The following is a 21,746-nucleotide window of genomic DNA, read 5'->3' on the forward strand; positions in this document are numbered from 1 at the left end:
GGCCTTGCTCGGGGGCAGGACGCCTGCGCTGCTGCTGCTGCTGCTGCCGCTGCTGCCGCTGCTGCCGCTGCTACGGCTGCGGCGGCTGCTCCTGGGCCCAGCTCGGCCGGCGGCTGTCTGCCGCCGCGGGGAGGCGGAAGCGTGGTGGCGCAGGTTCCGCCCCCTCATGGCGCTGTTACTTAGCAACGGGTTTCCCTAGTAACCGCGGCGACAACAGCGCGGTAACCGCGGAGACAACGGCGCGGCGGCCTGAGAGGGCGGGCGGGCGCCGTTTGCCGCAGTCGGCCGAGGCGAATGAGCGGCGGCGGGAGCTGTGAAGAGGGAGGAAACTCGAGGCCCCCCGAGCGAGCCCCGAGCACCCTGAGCGAGGCCGGCGCTGCCCTCGGGTCCGGGCCCCTCGGCTGGAGGATGGCAACGCAGCGTGCCCAGGAGAGCATCTATAACCTCCGCCCCCCCCTGGATGAGAAGCCTGGCAAACCGCCCAGGTATGTCGGTGCGACAGTGCTACTTGCAGACACGGTGACTGGTTCTGGCAAGGCAATATATCCTATGGGTAACAGGTATCAAAGAAAAAAAAGTCTAGTTGTTGCGCCTCCAAATGAGTCACTAGCCAACATCTGCTCCATGAGCTGATGATTCAGTTTGGTATCTTCAATGCCATCATCTTCATTGACAAAGAATTTACAAAGCATTCTTTCCCCACAGAAGAATTACATGGCATCTTTACAGTTTGCACCTACAACAAATTTTCAGTGAGCAGATGAAAACTTGGGGTATTTTTAAAATTTCTCTCAGTGCCACACTTCCATTCTTTTCATGTGTCAGGTGCGTCTTCTGACATTGTTTCTTTTGCTTCTCTTTCTCACCCCCTACCTACAAAACAAAAAATAGCCTTTTGCCCCCTGGCATGAATTCCTTTTGAGAGTTTTTGTAAAATTCCTATTTGATAACTATGCAAACATATGTGTTTTTTTCAAATCCTTATTACTTTATATGAAAGAAAGCTGTTAGTTGGCATTTTCAGTGAAAGGTTAATGTCGATCATAACTCAATTAGCTTTAAATGAGTAGAAGTATCAGTGACACTCATCAGAATGGTTACTCCTTTTCAGAGAAAAGGCTTCAGACTTGTGAGATTCCTAGTTCTGAACCTTTTCCATGTAAAAACAGATCATAGTTGTGTTGGTTTTTTTCCAGTGTGAATGAAATATTTCTGAAAGGCACAGGAAAGTGAAATGACTGTATGGCAAAACACACAGCACACTAAATCCATTCCTGTCCTAACACCTTTCAAGAATTTAGATACTCCACGACCATCAAGTTCAGTTTAGGCAAGGGATTCCTTAGGTTGGATACAATCTGACTACATCCCCTTCTGATCTCATTGACTTGTGTTGTCACCCCACTTCCTCCTTTGGTTCACAATGTGCCAGATACTCTGCTGGTAACAACAGTGTTGAACCTGGCTAACAGCATGCTCTGACCAGTTTTAACTGATGCATACAGTATCTAGAGTCCGGCCCCCCAAATGAAATAATATATATTTCACTCTTAACTGACCAGGTTCTACTCGTGAAACCATGGCAAGCATCATTTTCCCTAATTTTGATGTCCCAAGATGACACCTAAGGAATAGTAACTGTCTTCTTACAAATGTGTCGTCTTTTTCCCCTTGCCAAATGATGAATGAATTAAGATTTTAAGTCCCCTATAACCGTGTTTTCTCCCTTACAACCTTCTTTAACTCTATGATACTGGTGTATGACAGCATTTAGCCACCTTTGTGGCCTGAAGAGTCACTTGAAAAGATATGACTGCCACATCTCTTTGTCCAAAGGAATGCCCACAGCTGTCTTCAAAAGATGTCTTCACGTTATGACAACATGTAATAAACTCAATACCTTCTCATTCCGAGTCTTTGTGAACTGTACTAGGTCAAACTCCTCATAAAGTATAAGAATTTTTACCTTTCTCTACTGCGTAGCTACAATGCCACTCCCAGCAAATGGTGAGGAAGAGGAATACAATTATTTATGAATGTGGTGGGTTTGTTCCTATGTCTATAGTTGTTTGCCATGAATTTAACAGAAAAAATAAGTAATACCTCATTCCTTATAATAAGAGGTATTTCTGGAATTGTATATAATCTTAGGTACATAATCCTCTTTCAGATTTTGGAGATCAACTCTCCAGAAGACAAAATAACTCCACATTTTTGAAGCCAGCTGAGCTTTTCCTTAGATGTGTTTGATTGCTGGGTAAGGCCCTACAATGTTCTGCAGCTGCAGCTCCTGAAATGGCCAACATAAATTGGCATTTGCATCTTTCTCATACTACAAACTTTAAAATATAGAAGAAAATCTATCAAAGTAGGTTCATGATTACTGTTTTCCTGTAGATGCATAACAGCTGCATATTTTGGATGCATTTTTGAACAAAACAGCAACATCAGAAAAAACTTTTCAAAATGGTGGTAGTTAAGAAATAAAGGCCAAGGTGTGTAATGCACAAACTCATAAAAATTACGAATTCATGCAAGCAATACTCAAAGCAGCTTATTTCCAAAATTTAGGTTTTTTTCTGTTTCAAAATGTCTGTGTTCAGCATTTATATGAACAGTGCACACAGGAACCATTTCACAAAGAATGATAACGCAGACCTTGGAGACACAAGAAAAGAAGGAAGAAGCAGTTAACTTCAGAATCACAAAAAACATTTGTCAGTGCAGTGCTGGGCTTACATTAGCATGGAGGTTATATTAATGATGGCCTTTTTTTGGGAGAGAGTACAAAACAAATTAGTTTAGGGCATTGGCATGAACTACTGCAAAAATGTATATTCTTTGGAGAAGTATTTTTAATAATTTTCTGACCTTTAACTTCTTGATGGCTATTTTTTAATGCCTAAGGTATATATCCAAATTTAGACCATCCGTGAAACTTGAAGCAGAGAAAAATAAAGCTCAGTGGAAAACTATGGGACCAGCAAAAGCTGCACTGCCATCTCCAAAAAATTTTCTGCAGAAACATTCAAAAGAACCCAAGCTACCAGCAAGTAAGTGTAGACGTTAAATATATGAAATGTAATGCATTTTTAAATTTAAAAATTTGTAATATTAATGTTGAAAGTAACAGTTAGTTATGGAGGATTGAATTTTAAAAAAGGTTTAGATCAGTTTTGTATGCTGGGTCAGTTTCCATTGTTCCTTTTATAGTATCTGTGATATCAGAATTCCTTCTCTATTTTACAAAAATGTTTCCTGTTTGTGCAAAATACTGAAACAAGCAACAAGGAGATTATATATTATATATGTAGAAATTACCATAAGTATTTACTGTCATGTGGTACAAAACTAGCTGAAATACTAAGAAAAGAAACCATCTCTTTTGGGTACAACTATTCAGATGTTGAAGATGTGTTGATGGTACATTCTATCCTGTTGATATTTCAATTTGTAATTACATAGGTATGTACATCATTCTTTTCTGCAACTGATCATTAACATTAAATAATATGAATGTGGGTATTAAAAGTGGACTAATTGCTTTAATGCTTGAAGAGATATGGGAAAAGTAAGTGTGCCTTTCATGATGTTGTAAGCAACATACAGCTTTTACTCTCTTCAGCACTTACTGTCGGCTCTTCGTCCTGTACCATTAAATTGGCTGGTGGTATTCAAAACATAGACATTTTTGGAGACCTGAATGTCACAGAAATAAAATTGGAGTGTTCTGTTGCAAAATGCATCCTATCTTTGGGTGCAAACCACAATCCTGTGTTTAAGAAGTTGACAGTTCTAATGTTTAGCTTCATGGCCAGTTCTGCAAGTGTAGAGTGAACTTCTTAGCGCTGCTGGAGTTCTAAGTACATTGCTGCCAGAATTTATAATTGAGTTAAAACATTTCAGCTTGAAATTGGTTTTAGTTTGGAGAAATAGAAGAGCTTAACATACAGTATATTAAAAAATAAAAAAAAAAAAAAGGCTGTCTAAGAGAATGTAGAAGTCCAGCACCCAAATTTGCATGGCACATGCAAATGGCTTTAGCACAGGAGGCTTTAGAGTCTTGACATCTCAGGCAACATGGCTTATTAGAACCTTATGGTAAACTTTGGTTCCAGAGGTCCTGTAGGCATCCTGGGTTGTTTTTGAACAAAGCCTTCACTTTTTGAGGAAATCTGAAGTGTTCGGTATACTGGAATGTAATACTTCATGACATCTGAGCATGAATGCTTCCAGGCTCAAGACCTTGTTAATTTACCACTCTAGCATTTTAAATGGGCATAGGAAAGAAGGTTGATTCACCAATAGTTTGGAGCAGTCTGTAAGACCCCTTTTAAGTACTTGTATTATAAAATTAATGTTATCTACTTTAAAGTTGCTATATATTGAGGTAAGCACTCTGACTCATTTTTCTCAGACAAGCAGCTCACTATTTCTATTTTAACATGTTGATTCAGGGCTTCATAATAGCAATATGTGCCTTGGTGTTTGCATTTGGAATCAGTGTACCAGAGCCTCAATATTACTATGACACATCATAGTTTTGATCCAGACCAGTAATTTCATTGCCATGATTACATCCTAACAGATCTTGAGAAGGAACTGTATCATTAACTCAAAGTTCTTGTATCTTTGTTGGATGGAATTTCATACCTACCTCAGAGAAGTTACAGGCTTAATCATTTCTTTTAAAGCATGGCGCTTTCATCCGTTGGAATTTAACCAGTTATAAGCTGTCTAAATGGGATTATGGCATTGTGATTGTGGTATCTGTGCTGCCTTCAAAACTGGGTTTGATCCAATTAGTTAAAACACAGATTGTAAGGACAGAACAAAAAGACTGATTTTTTTTTCCCCTGAAGTCTGGGATAGTGTTATTCTTTTGGAGTCTGGTTATTCACCACTTCTTTACAAAAGGTGTGTTTCCTAACTGAAGCTTGTATTATTACTGGACTCTGGCATTCATTTTAACCAAGCTCAGTTGCTGGCTCCAGAAGAAATGGGGGCTCCCAAAACAGCAAGTGAATGTGTACCAGTGTACTGCAGATAAGGGTGAGCTAGTGCTCACTGAGAAGCTTCAGATAAATTGTTTCCAAACACATTCAAAGAGAAACAGAGATTTAGTCTGTGTGTCCAACTGTACTGTTATGGCAAACAATCAGGTTGTGAAAACACCACCCAGGAAAGTATTGGTTCATGGGGTCAGCATCAGGAAACCAGCTGTTATAGGAATGAGCTCTGTCACTTGTAATGTTGCACTTATTTTCTGCCAAAGAACATGAACTCAGACAACCTGAATCAAATTATCTCTGATAATGACTATGAGTCAGAGTTATATCTAGTGAGAAATATGGTGGGAAATGAATTGTCATTCGTCACTCACCTGAAGTGAGACTACTCAGGAGACTACTGACTTTCTGTTGGTGCCTTGGAGAAAGGATTACACTAAAGGAAGAGTTTATATCTTCTCTGGAGAAAGGATTGTGAGAAGTTGTTTATGACTGTTAAGGAGCAGCAAGAACAGGGCTTTTCCCTAAGGGGAGGTGGCCCAGAAATTGAGGGCAACCACAATGCAGGCTGGGCAACGATCTCACCAACAGAGTGCAGTCCCTCCACACCAAAGGCAGGCAAGCAGAGTGGTGTGGTGACAAAAATGAGTCCTGTCAATGGCCTGGTGACCATCAGGTAAGATGGAGTAATAGGCCGGGTCCATCCACTGATCCCACATAGCTGTTCAGGAGCAGGACTAGGGGCAGGCATGGCAGAGACAGCTTGGCCAGGCACTGACAGCACATGGCTGGCCTGAAATGTGGTCCTGAGCCCAAGGGTGCTAAAACTGGGCAGGGCCATTATTAATGCCTAAGGGCCCTGGCCATGAGCATCTCTAGTAAGAGTAGTTTTAATCACATTTGAAAAAAGTCCCGTACTCTTGCAGTTAAGAAGAAATGAGTGGCATGTTATAAGGAAAACCCATCTAGTATTTCCTAGGTTATGAAACTTCTGTTTTGCCAAACAAGCACGCTCATTTTCATCGCAGTATATTCCCAGTCATTTCTTTCATTGTCAATACAGTTGGTTTCTGTTTTTATGTAATATTGTACGTATTTTTTCCCTTTTGAAAAATGTAATAACATTAAATTGCAAAACTCTTCATGGTTATTGCTAAGAATATTTACATGCTCAATTCACAGGAAAAAAAGAAGAGGATAGTAAGAAATTGCCTGCATTATCAGTGCCACGGAGGACAGATCACCCCGTTATGGGAATTCACAGTAAAAAGAATTTTATAAATGCAAATGCAGTTGCTGCTATCACGGGGTTGCCTAAAAAGCCTCAACCTATTTATGTTGATAAAAGACAGGGAGATAAATACCTGCTTGAAACTTCGGGACTTGTTCCAAAATATATTAAAAAAAAGGTAAGTTTTATTAAATTATAGTGGAAATGCTAGTAGCAGTGCCTATTTTAGGTTCTGTATTGCATTCTCCTATGAAATGTTTATGATTCTTTTTGAGATGTTTACATACCAGTGCTGTTTGTGGTAGACCTCTGAAATTCATCAAGGAGAAATCACTGGCACTACAGTTGTGCCTTGCCTTTGCTCTGTATTCACTTGCTTACGCTGTCAGCAAAAAATTGGCAGAATGATGCTGCTAAAGCAATAGCATATGTGTTGCATTGGGAACCCAGGGAATATCTAATGAGGAGACAAATGGAGTTCTGTGATGAATGAATGCTGGCTCTTTAGAAAGTTAGGCAGGGAAGAAGAGGAGGCGTCGCCCTTTGGGTGAAGGAGCTGTTCAAATATATGGAGCTCTTCTATGGAATTGGTGACAGCCTGCTTGAGCTTGTGGGTCAGGATCAGAGGAAAGGCCAGTAAGTGTCAAAAGTATGGTTTTTATGGGCCATCTCTTGAAGCAACTTGAGGAAATCTTCAGATCATGGTGCAGCTTCTTATGGAAGACTTCACCTTCCTTGGTATCTGCTGAAAGGACAAGACAGTGGGATGAAAGCAGTCCAGAAAGGTTCCTGGAGCACGTCACCAACAGCTTCTTAACAAAGACGGTGGATGAGGCAACCAGTGGTCATGCTCTTCTGGTTCTGCTACTTACAAAGGAGAAAGAACTGGTGAGAGGTGTGATAATCCATAGTAGACTCGGTTGCACAGGCCATGAAGTAGTTCAAGATCCTCTCCTCCTCAGGGAGGCAGGTGGTAGTGTACAGACCCTGTACTTCAGAAGAGCAAACATCAGGTTATTCAGGGAACTAGTAGGTAGGAACCCAAGGGAGATATCTCTGAAAAGCAAAGGAGCTTGAGCGTGCCTTTAAGGACAACATCCTGAACCACAAGAACAGTCTATTCCACTACTCAGGAAAACAAGACGTATCAGGAGTCTGGCTTACTAAACCAGGTAACTCACAAAAGAGCATTACGTGGAGAGAGACACAATATATGGCACAACTTGTGAGGGAGAAGATGCAAAAAAAGGAACCTGCAGCCCTTGCACAATACCTTTGCATGGCTACACATATATGTAAAAACAATACTAGTCATAGTGCTACCCAACACTACAAGATTTGTGAATCATTTAGCACTTGATAGAAAGAAGGTAAGCTCCAGCACCTTTTGGCAGAGCTAGATAGGCTTCATTTTACAAATGGCAAAATAGATGTGTTCCCGTAAGTACATCTGAGATATGCAGAAATTATTTTTCCTCCCAGAAACACAATTCTGCCACGTCCAGTATGGGACAGTTTATCATTCCTAAGTAGTAAATTTTCATGTATGTATTAACACTACGTACTGTCTTCTGTGGCATGCAATGTTCAGCAAAAATCAGGATACAGGAAAACTTTTCAGAGAAAGTATCTAAGGAATATGTTTCGGAACGTAGAATCTTGACACCATATAAAAACATACAATAGCTTGCTGTCATTAACAGGTTTCAAACTCCGCACTCAACCATCAGTTCTTATAAATAAGAAATAACTTCTTCACCCTTATAGGGTTATGGTGTTACACCGAAATGTGTGATACAGAGAAATGAAGAAATGACGAGAGCTCAGAAAGAATATGAGGCCAGTATCTTGGAGCATCTCAAGAAAAAAGCCTTGAAACAGCTATCTGATGAAGAAAAGACAAGTATTCTGCAGGTATGTATTTTGATCTAGTGTGATTAGTAACATACAAAAGATTAAATAAGGCACTGTAAGTCCATATAAATAATAAAAGTAGCTACTTTAGGCGAGGCAGGTGAGGTAGCTACTTTTTCACTAGATGGAGCTGTAGAACAATTGTAAACCGAACTGAAGGGAGCTGATCTAGCTACTGCTTTAGTCCAGGTTTGCAAGTATTTCGATTCTCTTAAGATTCCTATCCCGCTTAATGACTTCGAATTTCAGTGAAACTTCAGATCAATGCAGAAAATTACCTCTATGGGTTTAGTGACAGTTCTGACTCTCTTCTTGTGAATCATGGAAAAATACAAATGGCTGGTTTTTTTCTCCCAATGCGTAACATTGACGCTTATTGGCAGTTTCTGTCTTCACACTGTGGCTTTACTGACTAAAGCATAAGCTCATGCTTTAAAATGTGGCAAAACCAGAAAACAGAATTAAATCTCAATATATTCACAGAACGATGACTGGAAAAATTGTATTTTGTTAAGCTGTTTTGGATATTGTCTTTCATACAGTTTTCATACATTTTTTATTGCACAAGATTTTCTAAAAAGAAATAATACCATAAAGAAGTAGAGCAAAAAGGAGACATTTCAAAAGTATATCATATCCTTGCACTGGAATTTCTCATGACCACATTTTAGCCAAATTTCCTATGAAAGTGAGGCTTACATTACTGTGATAACTGTTTATCAGGCTGTCCCTTAATAACTTGATCTTAGCAGCCACATGAAAAAAATTAGCAGATGGATGGACATCTCCAAGATGCTCAATTCCCACAAAAAAAAAAAAAAAGCCAGCAGAATATCTAGAGAGAAAACATGGTGTCTAACCTACTTGCAGTGATTAACTGGTTAATTGGCAAAATCCAAATAGCTAGCACAAGGTTGTCTCTTGCTTATGCAGCAAGCAGTAGAAGCTAGGAAGGAGTATGGGAGAGAGATAAGGGTATTGCATTGACAGAAATATAAAGAATGTAACAGCAAGGGTGAAGATTAAGATGATTTTTATGGTGGGAAAGGCATGGGACAAGCTGATGGTTCAGCAAGTTAACTATGCAGCAAAAATACATGTGCAAAAAGGCATGTGAGTTCAGCTGCTCACAGTTCTGCATTTAGTTTGATTAAAATTACATTGTATATTTTTAAAATACAGAGTGCACTGAAATATTTTTAATTTGCAAGTTTTAGATTGTTTTTATTAAGTCAGTATTTTCTTTGATTTTTTTTTTTTTTAACAAAAAAAACGTTGCTCTTTCATGGGCCAGATTACTTATACAGTTATATTGTCAGGAGGAATTAGTGTCCCCAGGGTATGTGGCTTCTACCCAGTGCTCAGCTGTAGACATATGGGAATTCTTGTCTTTTAAAATAATTGACATTGCTAGTGAACACATGTGCACAATCTGCTTTGAAAGAATATGTGGCAATAGATGTCTGAGAACAAAATCAAGCCTCATGAACTTACAAAAATAAAGGGAAATAATTTGTGCCAGCATTTTTTGAACTCTCCATTATGCTTACTTTGGTTGGGATTTTATGAGAATAAAAGAGAATGTTGATAAATGCAGTACATATTTCTCACTGATCCAGTATGTATTCTTTATACAGAGTTAGATAGTCAGTTTGTGATCTAGCCTATAGCAATATTGGTCAGCACATTGCTGTTAGAGGAGCTGTGAGGGAGATTTTTATGGAGAGAGTTATGATCTGCTTTTCATTTCTCCACTCTGTAGGGATAGAGTAAATTGTGATCAATGCCTGTTGTAATGTGTTTTAAAATTCACTGTTTTCAGTGATTTCCAAACTAGTTTTTACTAATGTACACAAAGAATTATTTAAAAGAAGCAGTGAATGACTCTTCTAGGTAAGCTTTGGAAATACGGTATTTATTTTCGTGACTATATATTTGTAAACTATACCTGATGCCTGGTAGACTAGGAGCTTTATTTAAGTACTTTGTAGCCTTGGATTGCGAAGACAAGTAGCATTACAAGACAATAAATAAATAGCCATGTTGCTCCAAGTTTCACCTGTTGAGGTAGGGTTTTTCAATTTATGTAGATGTTTTTATATGAAGATTGTTGGAATAGCCTTCATGGACAACTCTTAGGTGCTTAATATGAATAAACAAAAAGAATGAATTGCTATGCAATAAATACACTGCTTTGAGTCAGTAAAATATTAGTTCACATTAAAAAGTATTTTTTTCTTAATCAGTATTGGCAGTGAGAGGTCTTTTTTTTTTTTCTGTTAAATCAATTCATACAGCGGACAAAGTCAGACAAGTTTTTGAGCACAGGAGTCCTTGAGTTCTGAAACAGAAGCAACAATCTTCAAAGCTAAATATGTATTAAGAATAATTTCTCTAAATTTAACTTCAGTATGTTAATCAATTAGCCAATTCGATAGAAAAGGTGCTCAGCAATACTGGAGAAGGGCATGAAGTTGGAGATCACAATGTGCCACAAAATCAGTGTGTCAGCTGAATTTGGTTTTAGTTATGGAGGAGAGTTGAAAACTAGTTGTCAAGGGAGTAACTTCAGTTCTTCATTTTTGAAGATACTTTGTAATCTCCTGTAAGGAAACAGAACTGAAAGCCAAAAACATTTTGGAGAAGTGTTTTCTCACTGATAGCTATATTGTATTCTTTACTGATTGCTGTATGTGTTCCTTTAAGTTCACCTATACAGTTTTCATGAGGACATTTGATGCACTGAATAAACTCTACTAAATCCTCATATATGCATGTACAGGATGTGTAGATTTTGATTATCCTCTTGAAGAAAGTAAGAGCAATTGTTGCAGTAATTGTGAGGATGTAAAGCCAAGTTTTAAATTTCATTTTTCTACCACAGTCTGATTCCATTCAGCATATATTGGTGGACAAAAGTTTGTCTCTATGATGTTGGTACTCATAACAGGTTTATAAGTACATTTTAGATGATTGCTTGGGATTTTTTTAGGCAGGGTTTTAGTCGTGGGCTTTTATATATGGAAGATACAGTTCATTTTATCTAGTAAGGTAATTCTTTGCATAGCAGCATTCAAGAGAGGTAGCAGTTACTGAAATTATTGTTGATAGGGTCAGTGACAGCTAGTTTTTTTAGTCCAAATGATAAATAAGTTGCCTGTAAATGTTATTGTAAACGTAGATTAGGAAGGGAATATAATTATTGAGGATTTTTTCAAAGTAGTTCACAGAGATGAAAATATTGGGGGATCAGTTTGGTGTCCATGGTCTGCGCAAAGTCTCAGTTACAGAAAATGAAGCTGGTGGTGACATAAAGTGAAACAGCTGCTGAATTTTGGCTGGAGTTCCAACTATTGGTACTCTTGTGATTACTTAAGGTAGGCAACACCACTGTGCGTGATGTAGTGATATCTGTGGTAGCCAGGCTGCCATGTTGCTGTTTATGGGGAATGGTTTCTGTAGTGCAGTTTCTAAGACTATTCCTGTTACATTTTGGAGAAAAGAAGGCATTTAAGTGGTATGAGTTTTGAGGCAGCTTTAATGAATCCTAGTAGTCCCTCAGTGAGCATACTGGCATTAGATACAATGGAGCAATCAAAGTTGCCTACCTATAGATCACTGAAAGCATAGAAAATCTCTTACACTAAGGAACAGTCACTCTTCATTTACCTTGTGGAGTTTTTCTTGAAGATACTGAGGACTGGAAATTAAGTGTACAGGCTTCCCTGAGTTCCCGGTAGGCTGCAGAGTTTACTGTTAGTCACACTGACATACTTTTTTTCAGTTTAGCATTTTTGTAGCTTGTCCTTCATAAGCTAGTTTAATTATTGTTTTGTTGCCTCTTAAAGACTGTCATTTTTTCTCTCCAAGGCAGAGTTTTTTCAAGACCATTCTTTATATTGCATCATAATGAGTCAAAATTATTTGTTGCAACTGGTTTGACTTTTAAGTAATTATTTGGTCCAATTAAGGTGATTAAACATTATCCATATAATTGTCTATTATTGTAACATTGCAGTGACACCAAACGCAGTATTAACAAAAACCCCTAAGTAGTTCATGTGCTTATTATTCTTAATGAATTAAGTTTTCCTCATATATTTTCTTTTCATGCAATGGTACTAGGGGCTGAAAAAGAACTGGAAGGAAGTGTATCGTGAATTTCAGAGCCTTCCAATAAAAGTAGACACCATACGCCAGAAGTTATATAAAGAAAAGCTGGAATCACAGATGAAACAACTGGAGCATGACATAGAGGTAATTGAGAAGCACAAATTTATCTACATTGCAAAGGAGTAAGGACTGTTTTTCAGCTATTGCCTCTTTCCTCCTTTTTTTTTCTACTACTGCTACATCTCCAAGAAGTGCCCCCCCCTAAATTCTCAGAAGAAATTGACACCGCCAACTATTCAGAAGAACATATTTAAGTAATACAATCATATAGCTTCTTAGAAAAGTTGTTACATATAGCTGTCATTGTATAAGTCACATAATGTTTTGAAATAAATTTCTGAATTAAACTTTGAATATAAAAACATTAATTTATTATTCTTTGTAATTTTTATTAACTACTGAGATTTCTATAAATGTCATACAAAAAGCATAAAAAAACCTGCTTCATATGTTTGGATCATTTCTTTCCATGCAAGGCCAAAACAAAGTGAAACAATTGGGTACTGAAGACAGCGTGGTAAATAGAACTTCAGGGTGGGTTGGCTTCTGGACTAGTTATTAAAGAGCTGTTGTGCTTAAAAGCTTGAGTGATTGTATTTCTAAACAGCTTGGCTTGTGCATAACATTTTGTGTACTCATTTTTCATTACCAAACCCAGTTTTTACAGTGGAAGCCCATAGTAATATAGACTTCACGCAATACAAATACCACATGTAGCTTGCTGTGTTTATGTATAATTAATTATGTAATACTATAGTAAATCTACAACTGAAGTAGAAAAATGTGTTTTGATTGCCATTATGTGTATGATATTAGCATGAAAGCAATATATTAACATGCAAGTCAGGACCTAGGCAGAAATTATATTCAGTAGACTATATTGCAATCATTTACATAAAAAGAAAAAATGTTTTTCTTTCTTACTGCTTAACCTTTGCTTTAGATCACAGCTTTTTCTGTATGGTATCAGTCATTACCACCAGCAGCTGTTGTGACATCACAGTATCTGACATCAGCAGAGGATGAAGTAAAAAAGTTCAAATGAACCATTAAAAACCAAATTTTCACGTACATTAAACTTCTTTCATAAATTTGTCAGGGAATGTCTTTGAAGACTTCACAGTGGTTCTAGGCTATATTTCTTGTGCATCTTAAATTTGTCTGTGACCTGCACTAGGAAAGCGTGGGTGAGCAGGAATGTGTATTTTGTTCTTTGTAACTTACTGTTCAGCAGTCATGTTTATTTTTGAAAGATACAAGCCAGAAGAAAGCTGTGGTTTTGTAAAATATGTATTTCATTTACTGTTTACTTAAAAGAATGACTTATACTGTATATTTTAACAAAACCACACCAATTATAAGCACTTAATAACACATCATGTTATCTCCTAGTGAAGTACAAGATGCCTTTTTTAAGAAATGCAATATAATCAAACATGGCTGTTTCCTGTGGCTTAAAATAAAAAACTAGATTTGACTCCAGAACAGCATGCATTCCCACTGCCTCACTCTCAGCTTTTAGTTCCCCACAGACCATTTGTCTGAGTTAGGTTGAGGATCTGTTCTTCCATTTATCATCAGTGCTAACTTTATGGAAATGTAAAGTAGGTGATGGCCTATCCCAAAATTTGGGGCAAGCAGCTAGGCCATGCTTGGACACATTAATCATTCACCAGCAATAATGACTGGTTTTTCAAAATTGTCAGAAGGCTATTAGTATATTATTGGGAAGTTAGGAAGTGAATGGGAAGGCATGAAAAAAGTATTCCTGCTTAGCAGGAGAGGGAGAGACTAAAGCCACCGTGCTTCTGTAGCTAAGTGGGCTCTCACTAGCATCTTTCACAGTACTGTGGGGTTTTTTTGCATAAACCTCACATAGCGCTTTGCAGGTAGCTCTGCTGCCACACGGGATGTTCCCCTCTCGATACATGTGAATAGCTTCTGTCACCCTGTGGAGATATTACAGTTCCTTCCATCTATTTTGATGTGTATTCCATGCAAACTACCAACAATTCTGATTATAGAAAATCATAATGATACTATTGAAAATACACAGAGAAGGGTAACATTCTTACCCTTTAACTCTCTCTGGGAAGTTTGACAAAGTAGATTCACAGAATCCAAAGCATGTAACTGTATTTGTATGTTCATGAAACGCCAATAATTGAAGGTGTAATGTTCACAAATCAACTAATATGTACCATCAGTATAACTAAAGCAAAAAGGTGAGTAAACACAATTGTTCTGATAGAATTTTTCCTTCATAAAAGGTTTTAAATATTAACAGAAATAAGTCTGTCCATAGGCTTAAAAGTAGCATTACTAGTTGAAACATTCTGAGAATTCACTATTCAATTACGGGTAGTCAATGAAATGATGAGAAAGAAAATCATCAAAATGCTTTTAGTACTTCGTAATTATTGAACTGGAATTTATAAATGGTCTATATTAAATTGGATAACCACCAAAAAACACATGCTAAACAGGGTATGAATACTCTATTCATCAATAAGTTATGTTGCCACAAACTGGAAATATTTCCTGTTGGAAGTTGTGCATGACAAAATTGTGTATCTATTTTTTAAAAATAGCAACATGAAATTATGATAAATATCTCACTGGCTGTTCTTCAAAATGAAACTATTTATATCCAGGAAGGAAGGGATCAGATATGGCATCATCACAAACACAGGGAGTTCCTGATTGTATGGCTCCGACAGAGCTGCCTCGAGCAAGCATCAGATCTGACAGGAGCATATGGGCTCCATGTGGCTGGTTTCAAAGCGCGGTGGTTTCTTGGGTTCTGCATGCGTTCCTGGGGACTAAGTCTGAGACAATTCCTCAAAATCTTCCTTGCAGAGGGGCAACCTCATTCCCTTCACAATATAGTAAGGGCAAAATTCTGTGGGTGAAATAATACGGGAGAAATTCCTCTCTGATTTCATGTTCTTTAGTCTCTGTATTATTGCAGGAGGGCATGTTCTGGCCCTTTGTATGTTTTTGTGAAAAACCGGCAGCACGAATGGCTGTTGTGATTGCTCTGCCACAAAGCTAAAACCTAGTCCTTTCACTGGCAGACATTTCAGAGAACAACATATCTAACGTTTTCAGTCCTAATGAAGGCAGACATCTTTCAGAAAGAAAATTTCACATATATGCAGATTAATGAGAGTCCTAGATAAATGCTAGTGTAGTCAATGCTTTCATCCTTGGCTTTATGATGCTTGTAATATTAATAATATAATTACAGGAGAGACAGGTGGCAAAACCTATTATTAAGGTTGCCTGACATTTCCCATAGTCAAGGAAGCTAGCTGCTGAGCCCTGCAGCCAATTGGGATCGTCCATCCCAGTAACTAGAAGCGTGTTGAGCCTGACCAAGCTGAGGAGGACAAGCCATTTCTTCCCCCATGAGTGGACATCTGAGGTAGCGATGTGTATTTGACTGCTGAATACCTAGACTGTTTGGTTGTGGTTTTTTTTTCATTTTGTCTCGATCTTGCTCCAGTTCCTTTCTGTTATGTAATGTTATGTAAATAAAATGGGAGTAAATTCAAGGTTTCCATCCTCCAGACTAAGCAGTGGCATTATGGTAGGAATCCAAGGTGAGATGAGTTTCTTGTTTGTGTTTTTTTCTTTGCTGTTTAAAGGATGCTGAAGTAAATGTGACTTCCATTTCACCAAGTTATAAAAAACATATTTAATTTCTTTTTATAGACTGCACCTCCAACAAATGGTTGCAGACAAGCAGGCATAGGCATGTTGTAGACTACGTTCATGTCAGCTGGTCTTGTTGGTGCTGCTATGAGGATGAACTTTTGTTCAGTCACAGTACTAGCCTGTGCAGTTAATCTGTTGTTCCATGCCTGCCTCCACGCTGACTCCACAGCATGGAGAAGTTCACACAAACACGCAAACACTGGAATAACTTTGTCTTCAAATCCTTCCTCAAATGTTCTTTGTAATGGCGCCCACCAAAACTTTAACAACCGCTGAGCTGCTGGTGAGCTGAGATTAGGGCTTATCTCACTGACCTGTGTGGTTTACTTGAACTCCCCTGGCACTGTAGCCAGTTGTTTCTTGTTTTAGGCTTAGATTGTAAATTATCTGTTGTGTGGATCATCTTTTTCTCTATTTGCTTAGCATCTGACACAATAGAATTTTTGTCTGTAAGTACAGCTCCTATGTGCTTATAATAATAATAAAGATGTTCACCTGGAGATGATTTAAGACCATGCAATAAAGGGAATGGATTCAAGTTGTTTACTAAAAGGATCTGTTTTCCAAGAACCCTCATTTCATTTGTTTCAGCAACTGGAAAGTAGGAGTTGAAGGAAGAGAAATGAGATTTAAAGCACTTACTCCCTGGAGCAATATGATTTATTCATGTCTTTGTCATATAATGTTTTTGAAATGCAATGATAAAGTATTTAAACCTGGCTTTTTCACTGGTAGTCATTAATACTGCATTTCTCATTTTTGGGGTTCTTGACTTCTACAATTTGAGCCCATATGTCTGAAATACAGGACTTTTGTGCCTAAAGTTAGAAGCTATGCTTTGAATCTAGACAGGGCTATATAATAGTTTGAAAGCTATTGTCTCAAACTGGTCACTCAAAATTAATGAAATTAATGTTTCATTTACTCTCGCTAGGTGAGAGACCCCATATGGAAAATTCAGGTGGCTCAGTATTCTAATTCCCAGAGCTGCTGTAAAGATAGACAAGTACCTCTAGAACTGTTCCCGCATTGCTTTGAGAGCTGTATTAAAGCTGAGGAAGCACTATAATAATGCTCTCTTCAAAGCAAAAAAATTCAGTAGCGTTCAACATATGGCCCCAAGCACTGCACAGTGAAGAAATGACCACGTTTTGCTGTTTGCTTAGGAGGAACGGTCTGTCTTTTACACAAACAATAACATTAGCAAATGGTCTAAATCCAGCATTCCAGCACCCTTAGGGAGCGGGTCATTCTGTGTAGCAACGAAGCTCAGGGGCTGGCTGGCCAGAGGCACGTAGTGTGTCTGCGCTACAGAACTTGCTGGACCAGATTCTGCTTTTCAATACACGTTTGTTACTGCACTGTTTGTTCTAGGCAAGCTGTGAAGTATACAAAATTACATCAAAGATTACTGCGCTATTTGGGAGGTGGGGTGGGGGCAAGTCCTCAAACTGTTGTTTACTTGGTTAAAAACCCTCAGAATTCTTTTGTTTTGCAGATTTTCCCAAATTTGCTGTAGATTATTAGAAGAAAAAAAGAGGGATGAAGCCAAGTGAACAACCTCCTTTAAAAAGGAAAGAAACTCTTAACAGTTGAATTCATTACATTGGGTGTGACCCACTATGTATTTACAATTCCCTGACTAGTTTTCATGGCCATGCATGACGATTTTGTCATAGGATATGATGTGAACAGCATTCCTGAAAATAATGCTTTATCATTTAAATGTCATTACTTCTCAATAGCTGGTTAGGAGGTGTATTTACATAGTATTATGAGGGAAATAAAGTTTATTCTAGTATTAAAGGACAAGAGGAAACTTTGTTTGCATTTATTTCAGCTATAAAGAACTCCATATTAATAACATGAACCTGAAAAGCAGGAAGAGTATCTTCAGGAGCCAGGAAATTGGAAAGTGAAGCTTGCGCTGCTCAAGTCTGGCACACTGAGATTAATAACAAACAAAAATGCAGTTTTGTATTAAAGATGTTTATCATGGACCAAATAAATCAAAGCCCAGAATTCTGTGAAGCAGTGTCTAACACTGATTTAAAGGTCATAAAAAATTTTAAAAAAATGACTAACATCTTGAACAACAGCTTTTAGCCCTTTGCTTGATATCAAAGTTACTGTAGGTAATTTTCAAAGCCTAAGTCAGTCTCATAGACTCAGCACAGGTTAACTGTGATAGCTAAATGCTCTGAACTTCCCTTGTGGATCTCAGATGCTGCAATTGCTTTAAAGAAATTGAACATTCCAGTTCCTCAAGGCACTAATTCTGCTGAAATGGAAGTCTGACAGAAGCTAGATTCCAGCTTGCAGTGCCACTCCATCACCTGGTGTAGTACAGTAGTTGCAAAGGGGGAGTATAGCATCTATACTATTGTACATTGCAGGATGCTGTGTAACCCTGCCTAACTGGACAGCATTTCCTATGGTCTCCCTAGGTTCTTGAATGTGGGGGAATGGTTTGAGATACTGCTTCATGTTCTCCCAGATGTCTGTAACGCTGTCTTTCAAGTATGTTTTGCTGCACTCAGGGTCTTCAGCACCCACCCTATGGGCTGGGTAACTGCCTCAGGTAATGCAAAAGTTCTCAAAATTCTGGAATATATTAAAACTGGATACGAAAGCAACCTAGAATGGCTTTCAGCATGTCCTAAAGTACTACATATGCTAGACTTCTGTGTTTAATATTCTCTTCAGTGGCCATTTTACCCAAAAATGTCTTTCTGTGTACAACTGGCGGGGCTGCTTACCTTGTAACCACCAAGAAATGCAGGTTTATGCTTGATAAGATTGCTTACAGTTCTGCTGTTCACGTAACAGCTGCAGCAACAGGCAGAACCAGAATAGGAGCTCTTACTTCATCCCCTAATTGGCAAGCTTTTACCTAGGTAAGCTACACCTCTTAAAATATTCCGGATTTTCATGCTTTTCATGTCTATTTTTGGCATTATCATATTAAACTGAATTGTCAGTTGTTTGTTATAACTTCTTGGGAGAAGAATACATAATCGAGTTGCAAAGGCTAACAGGTAACTCCATGATGTTGGTCTTGGACTGCTTTCTTGGTATATTCCTGCCCCCAACCTTCTATTTTTAATATTTCTTTACATTAAGAGTTGTGAAAGGGTGGAATTTTTATATTCTGCTTTTATCAGTAACAGGGTAAGAGAGGAAAAGTTGTGTAACTGAAATTATAAAATTTGTTGGGTAAAGGCCTAAGATATAAATGCATTCACAAGGGATTTGCATCTAAGTCTTAACTCTGCGTTGTTTCTCTGTGTGTTGCTTCTTCCATCTGCTCCTTTATGTCTCTTGGCTATGTGTCCAGACCTACTTGTTAGTATGATCTACCCTATTTTCTTTGTTCTTTCCCCCTTTGATCATTTCCCATGGTTGTGTATCTAGAAGTGTTTATTCTTTTCCTCCTATTTTTAGTTTATAAACAAACAGCTAAACAAATACAAACATTCTTCAGAATGCTTACGGACTTTTTCACAGTTAAGGCCCTAATACCATGTTTCAAATAATCATATTTTGGCCCTAATTAAAAAAAGCTTTTGAAAATCTACTGTAAATTCATTCATTCTGCACCAGTTCATACTATAAAGAAAACATGTAAACATTCAGTAAGTACATATACCATCACAGCAAAATCCTTAGCAGCCTCATTTCCTTCATGTGCAATAAAGCACATTAATTCTGGTTTCTATTAATTCTGTGAGTTTACAGAACCATGAATTTTTCTCATTTGCAACCAAACTAAAAAAAAAAAAAAAGTATTACGTTTTATGCCAATGAAAAAATCTTACATGGAGAAGAGCAATTTTGTGGATTGGACCAGTGGTTGCTGATAGCAGCACCACCCTTCAAACTGTACCCCACTTAAATTTATCTAGTTTTTCATTTCCATGTTTATTGTTATTAGCAAGACATGATACTTCATTACACTTCTTAAGTGATTTTTGTAAAAATGCTGGAAGAGAAGAATACCAAAAGTAAGACTACAAAATGCCGATGTCCAACCTTGACGGGAAGAACAAACATTTCCTGCCTAAATTCTTCAGTACAATCCCAGAGGAATTTATGTTTTAGTATCTTGTTCACGTTAATCCTTTTCAAATCGTTAAGCTTCTGTCTGTGGTGTGGTTAGGACAATCTCCAGTGCTATGAGATGCAGTGGTCAGACAGTGGACTCTGCCAGACAGTGGTCTGATAAAGAATGTTGTCTAAAAAGACAGAAAACTCTGTAATAGCGACCAAACTAGTCCAAAAGGTAGAAGAAAACATTACTCAAACAGCAGTGGCAAAATTAATCTGAGTTTCTAGTTGTAATCTAAATAGCTTCAGAATTATTAGAGCCCAGTTCTGTGATGTTTATGCAACAGCAGCTTTATCTGTAATGTGGTGATAACTGAAAAAGATTGCGTTAGCTTTAGGGCAAATGTGGGCTTTAGAAGGGGTTCTTGCCCACCTCTAAGCAAGAAGAATCCTCAAATTTTGAAAAGCGATTGTGAGTACAGATCAGTAGCATTTAATCCCAAAATTTAGATGAAAAAATTGATGACTTTCTTTCTCAATAGTTGTACAAAATGTTGACATGCAATTGAAATGCAAATGTATTTAGGGATTTTGGCCATTATGAAAATTTATGTATTTTACAAAAATATTTTTATTGACTTTATGTAGGTGTGTACAAGTCTGTATATGCTGTTTATCAAATTCACCACTTTTAATTAAGTTTATTTTAAAGCACCGTGACCAGGAACAATTTTTTTCCAGCATACATATACATATGTATAGATACAGTCTTCATATACACAATATACCATATCACTTCTGAGGCAGACATATTCTGGAGTCGTACTTTGTAAACCTGGTCTTCTGTCCTTTCAGACATGTTGTCAACTGTAGCAATAATTCTAAGAGTAGCTCCTTAATTTACCAAAAAAGCAAACAGATCTGGCTTCATATAACAAAGCATTTATCACAAGATAATTTTCAGTTGCTTTAGTACTTAACCAGACTTTAATTGGTGATTCATTTATAGAAGCTCTCCTAACACCAGATTCCTGAGCTCTTATTTGCCCTATCAGTTCTAACGTAAGTGCGCTAACAGGATGCACCTAAAAACCAGCCTGTGTTGGACACCGAACTCCTACTGTAGACACACCCATAGTGTTCTCTGGATTCACTTGTTATAACTTGTGACCTACAAGTCTCAATGACAGCACGAGCAACACGGCAGCGGGCTGAAGGCACGGGAAGACATGGCTTGCTCCAGCATGTGCACAGCGGCGGGGTGCAAGGCACACCAGTGCAGAAGTCAGCAAGGATGGAAAGCAAGATTAATGAACTACTGGAAGTTTGCTTCCTCGCATCCTGTTTTCTCTCCAGAGTATAAGCAACAAGCTATCAAAATGTCAGTCTAAACCACAACAGCCTAATCTTACCCACGAGTTCATCCAGCCCAGGCTCCTTACCCAGCTCTGCCCAGCGCTCCCCACCACCCCGCCGGCCCGTCCCCGCGCGCGGGTCCCCTCAGGCCCCGCCGGCGCCCACCTGGTGCCGCCCCGCACCCGCTGCACCGACACGGGGGACCCGCTGCACCGATACGTGGCACCGACGCGGAGCACCCGCCCGCAGGCACCGCTGCACCGTGCCCGGCCCCGCGCGTCCCGCACCCCGGCTCC

The 21,746-nt window shown here is 38.5% G+C and overlaps 1 protein-coding gene across 1 annotated transcript; it reads left to right on the forward strand.

The window, feature by feature from the left end:
- The first annotated feature begins 54 nt into the window (after window positions 1-54).
- ENKUR (enkurin, TRPC channel interacting protein) lies at window positions 55-21,734 on the forward strand. The gene is made up of 5 exons (XM_080384654.1): window positions 55-485; window positions 2,908-3,053; window positions 6,192-6,418; window positions 8,008-8,154; window positions 12,280-21,734. Exons 1-5 carry the CDS (start codon window positions 295-297, stop codon window positions 12,451-12,453), a joined length of 885 nt encoding a protein of 294 aa, XP_080240780.1. The 5' UTR covers window positions 55-294; the 3' UTR covers window positions 12,454-21,734.
- Window positions 21,735-21,746: the final 12 nt, after the last annotated feature.

Source organism: Falco punctatus (assembly GCF_963210335.1).
Source record: "Falco punctatus genome assembly, chromosome: 4".
NCBI lineage: Eukaryota > Metazoa > Chordata > Aves > Falconiformes > Falconidae > Falco > Falco punctatus.

What these genes read in the sequence shown, in the direction of transcription:
- ENKUR (XM_080384654.1), top strand. Translation starts at nt 295, where the DNA reads ATGAGCGGCGGCGGGAGCTGTGAAGAGGGAGGAAACTCGAGGCCCCCC. An exon ending in AGAACCCAAGCTACCAGCAA is followed by an intron (nt 3,054 to 6,191) that starts GTAAGTGTAGAC and finishes CTCAATTCACAG; the next exon opens with GAAAAAAAGAAGAGGATAGT. An exon ending in CAAAATATATTAAAAAAAAG is followed by an intron (nt 6,419 to 8,007) that starts GTAAGTTTTATT and finishes TCACCCTTATAG; the next exon opens with GGTTATGGTGTTACACCGAA.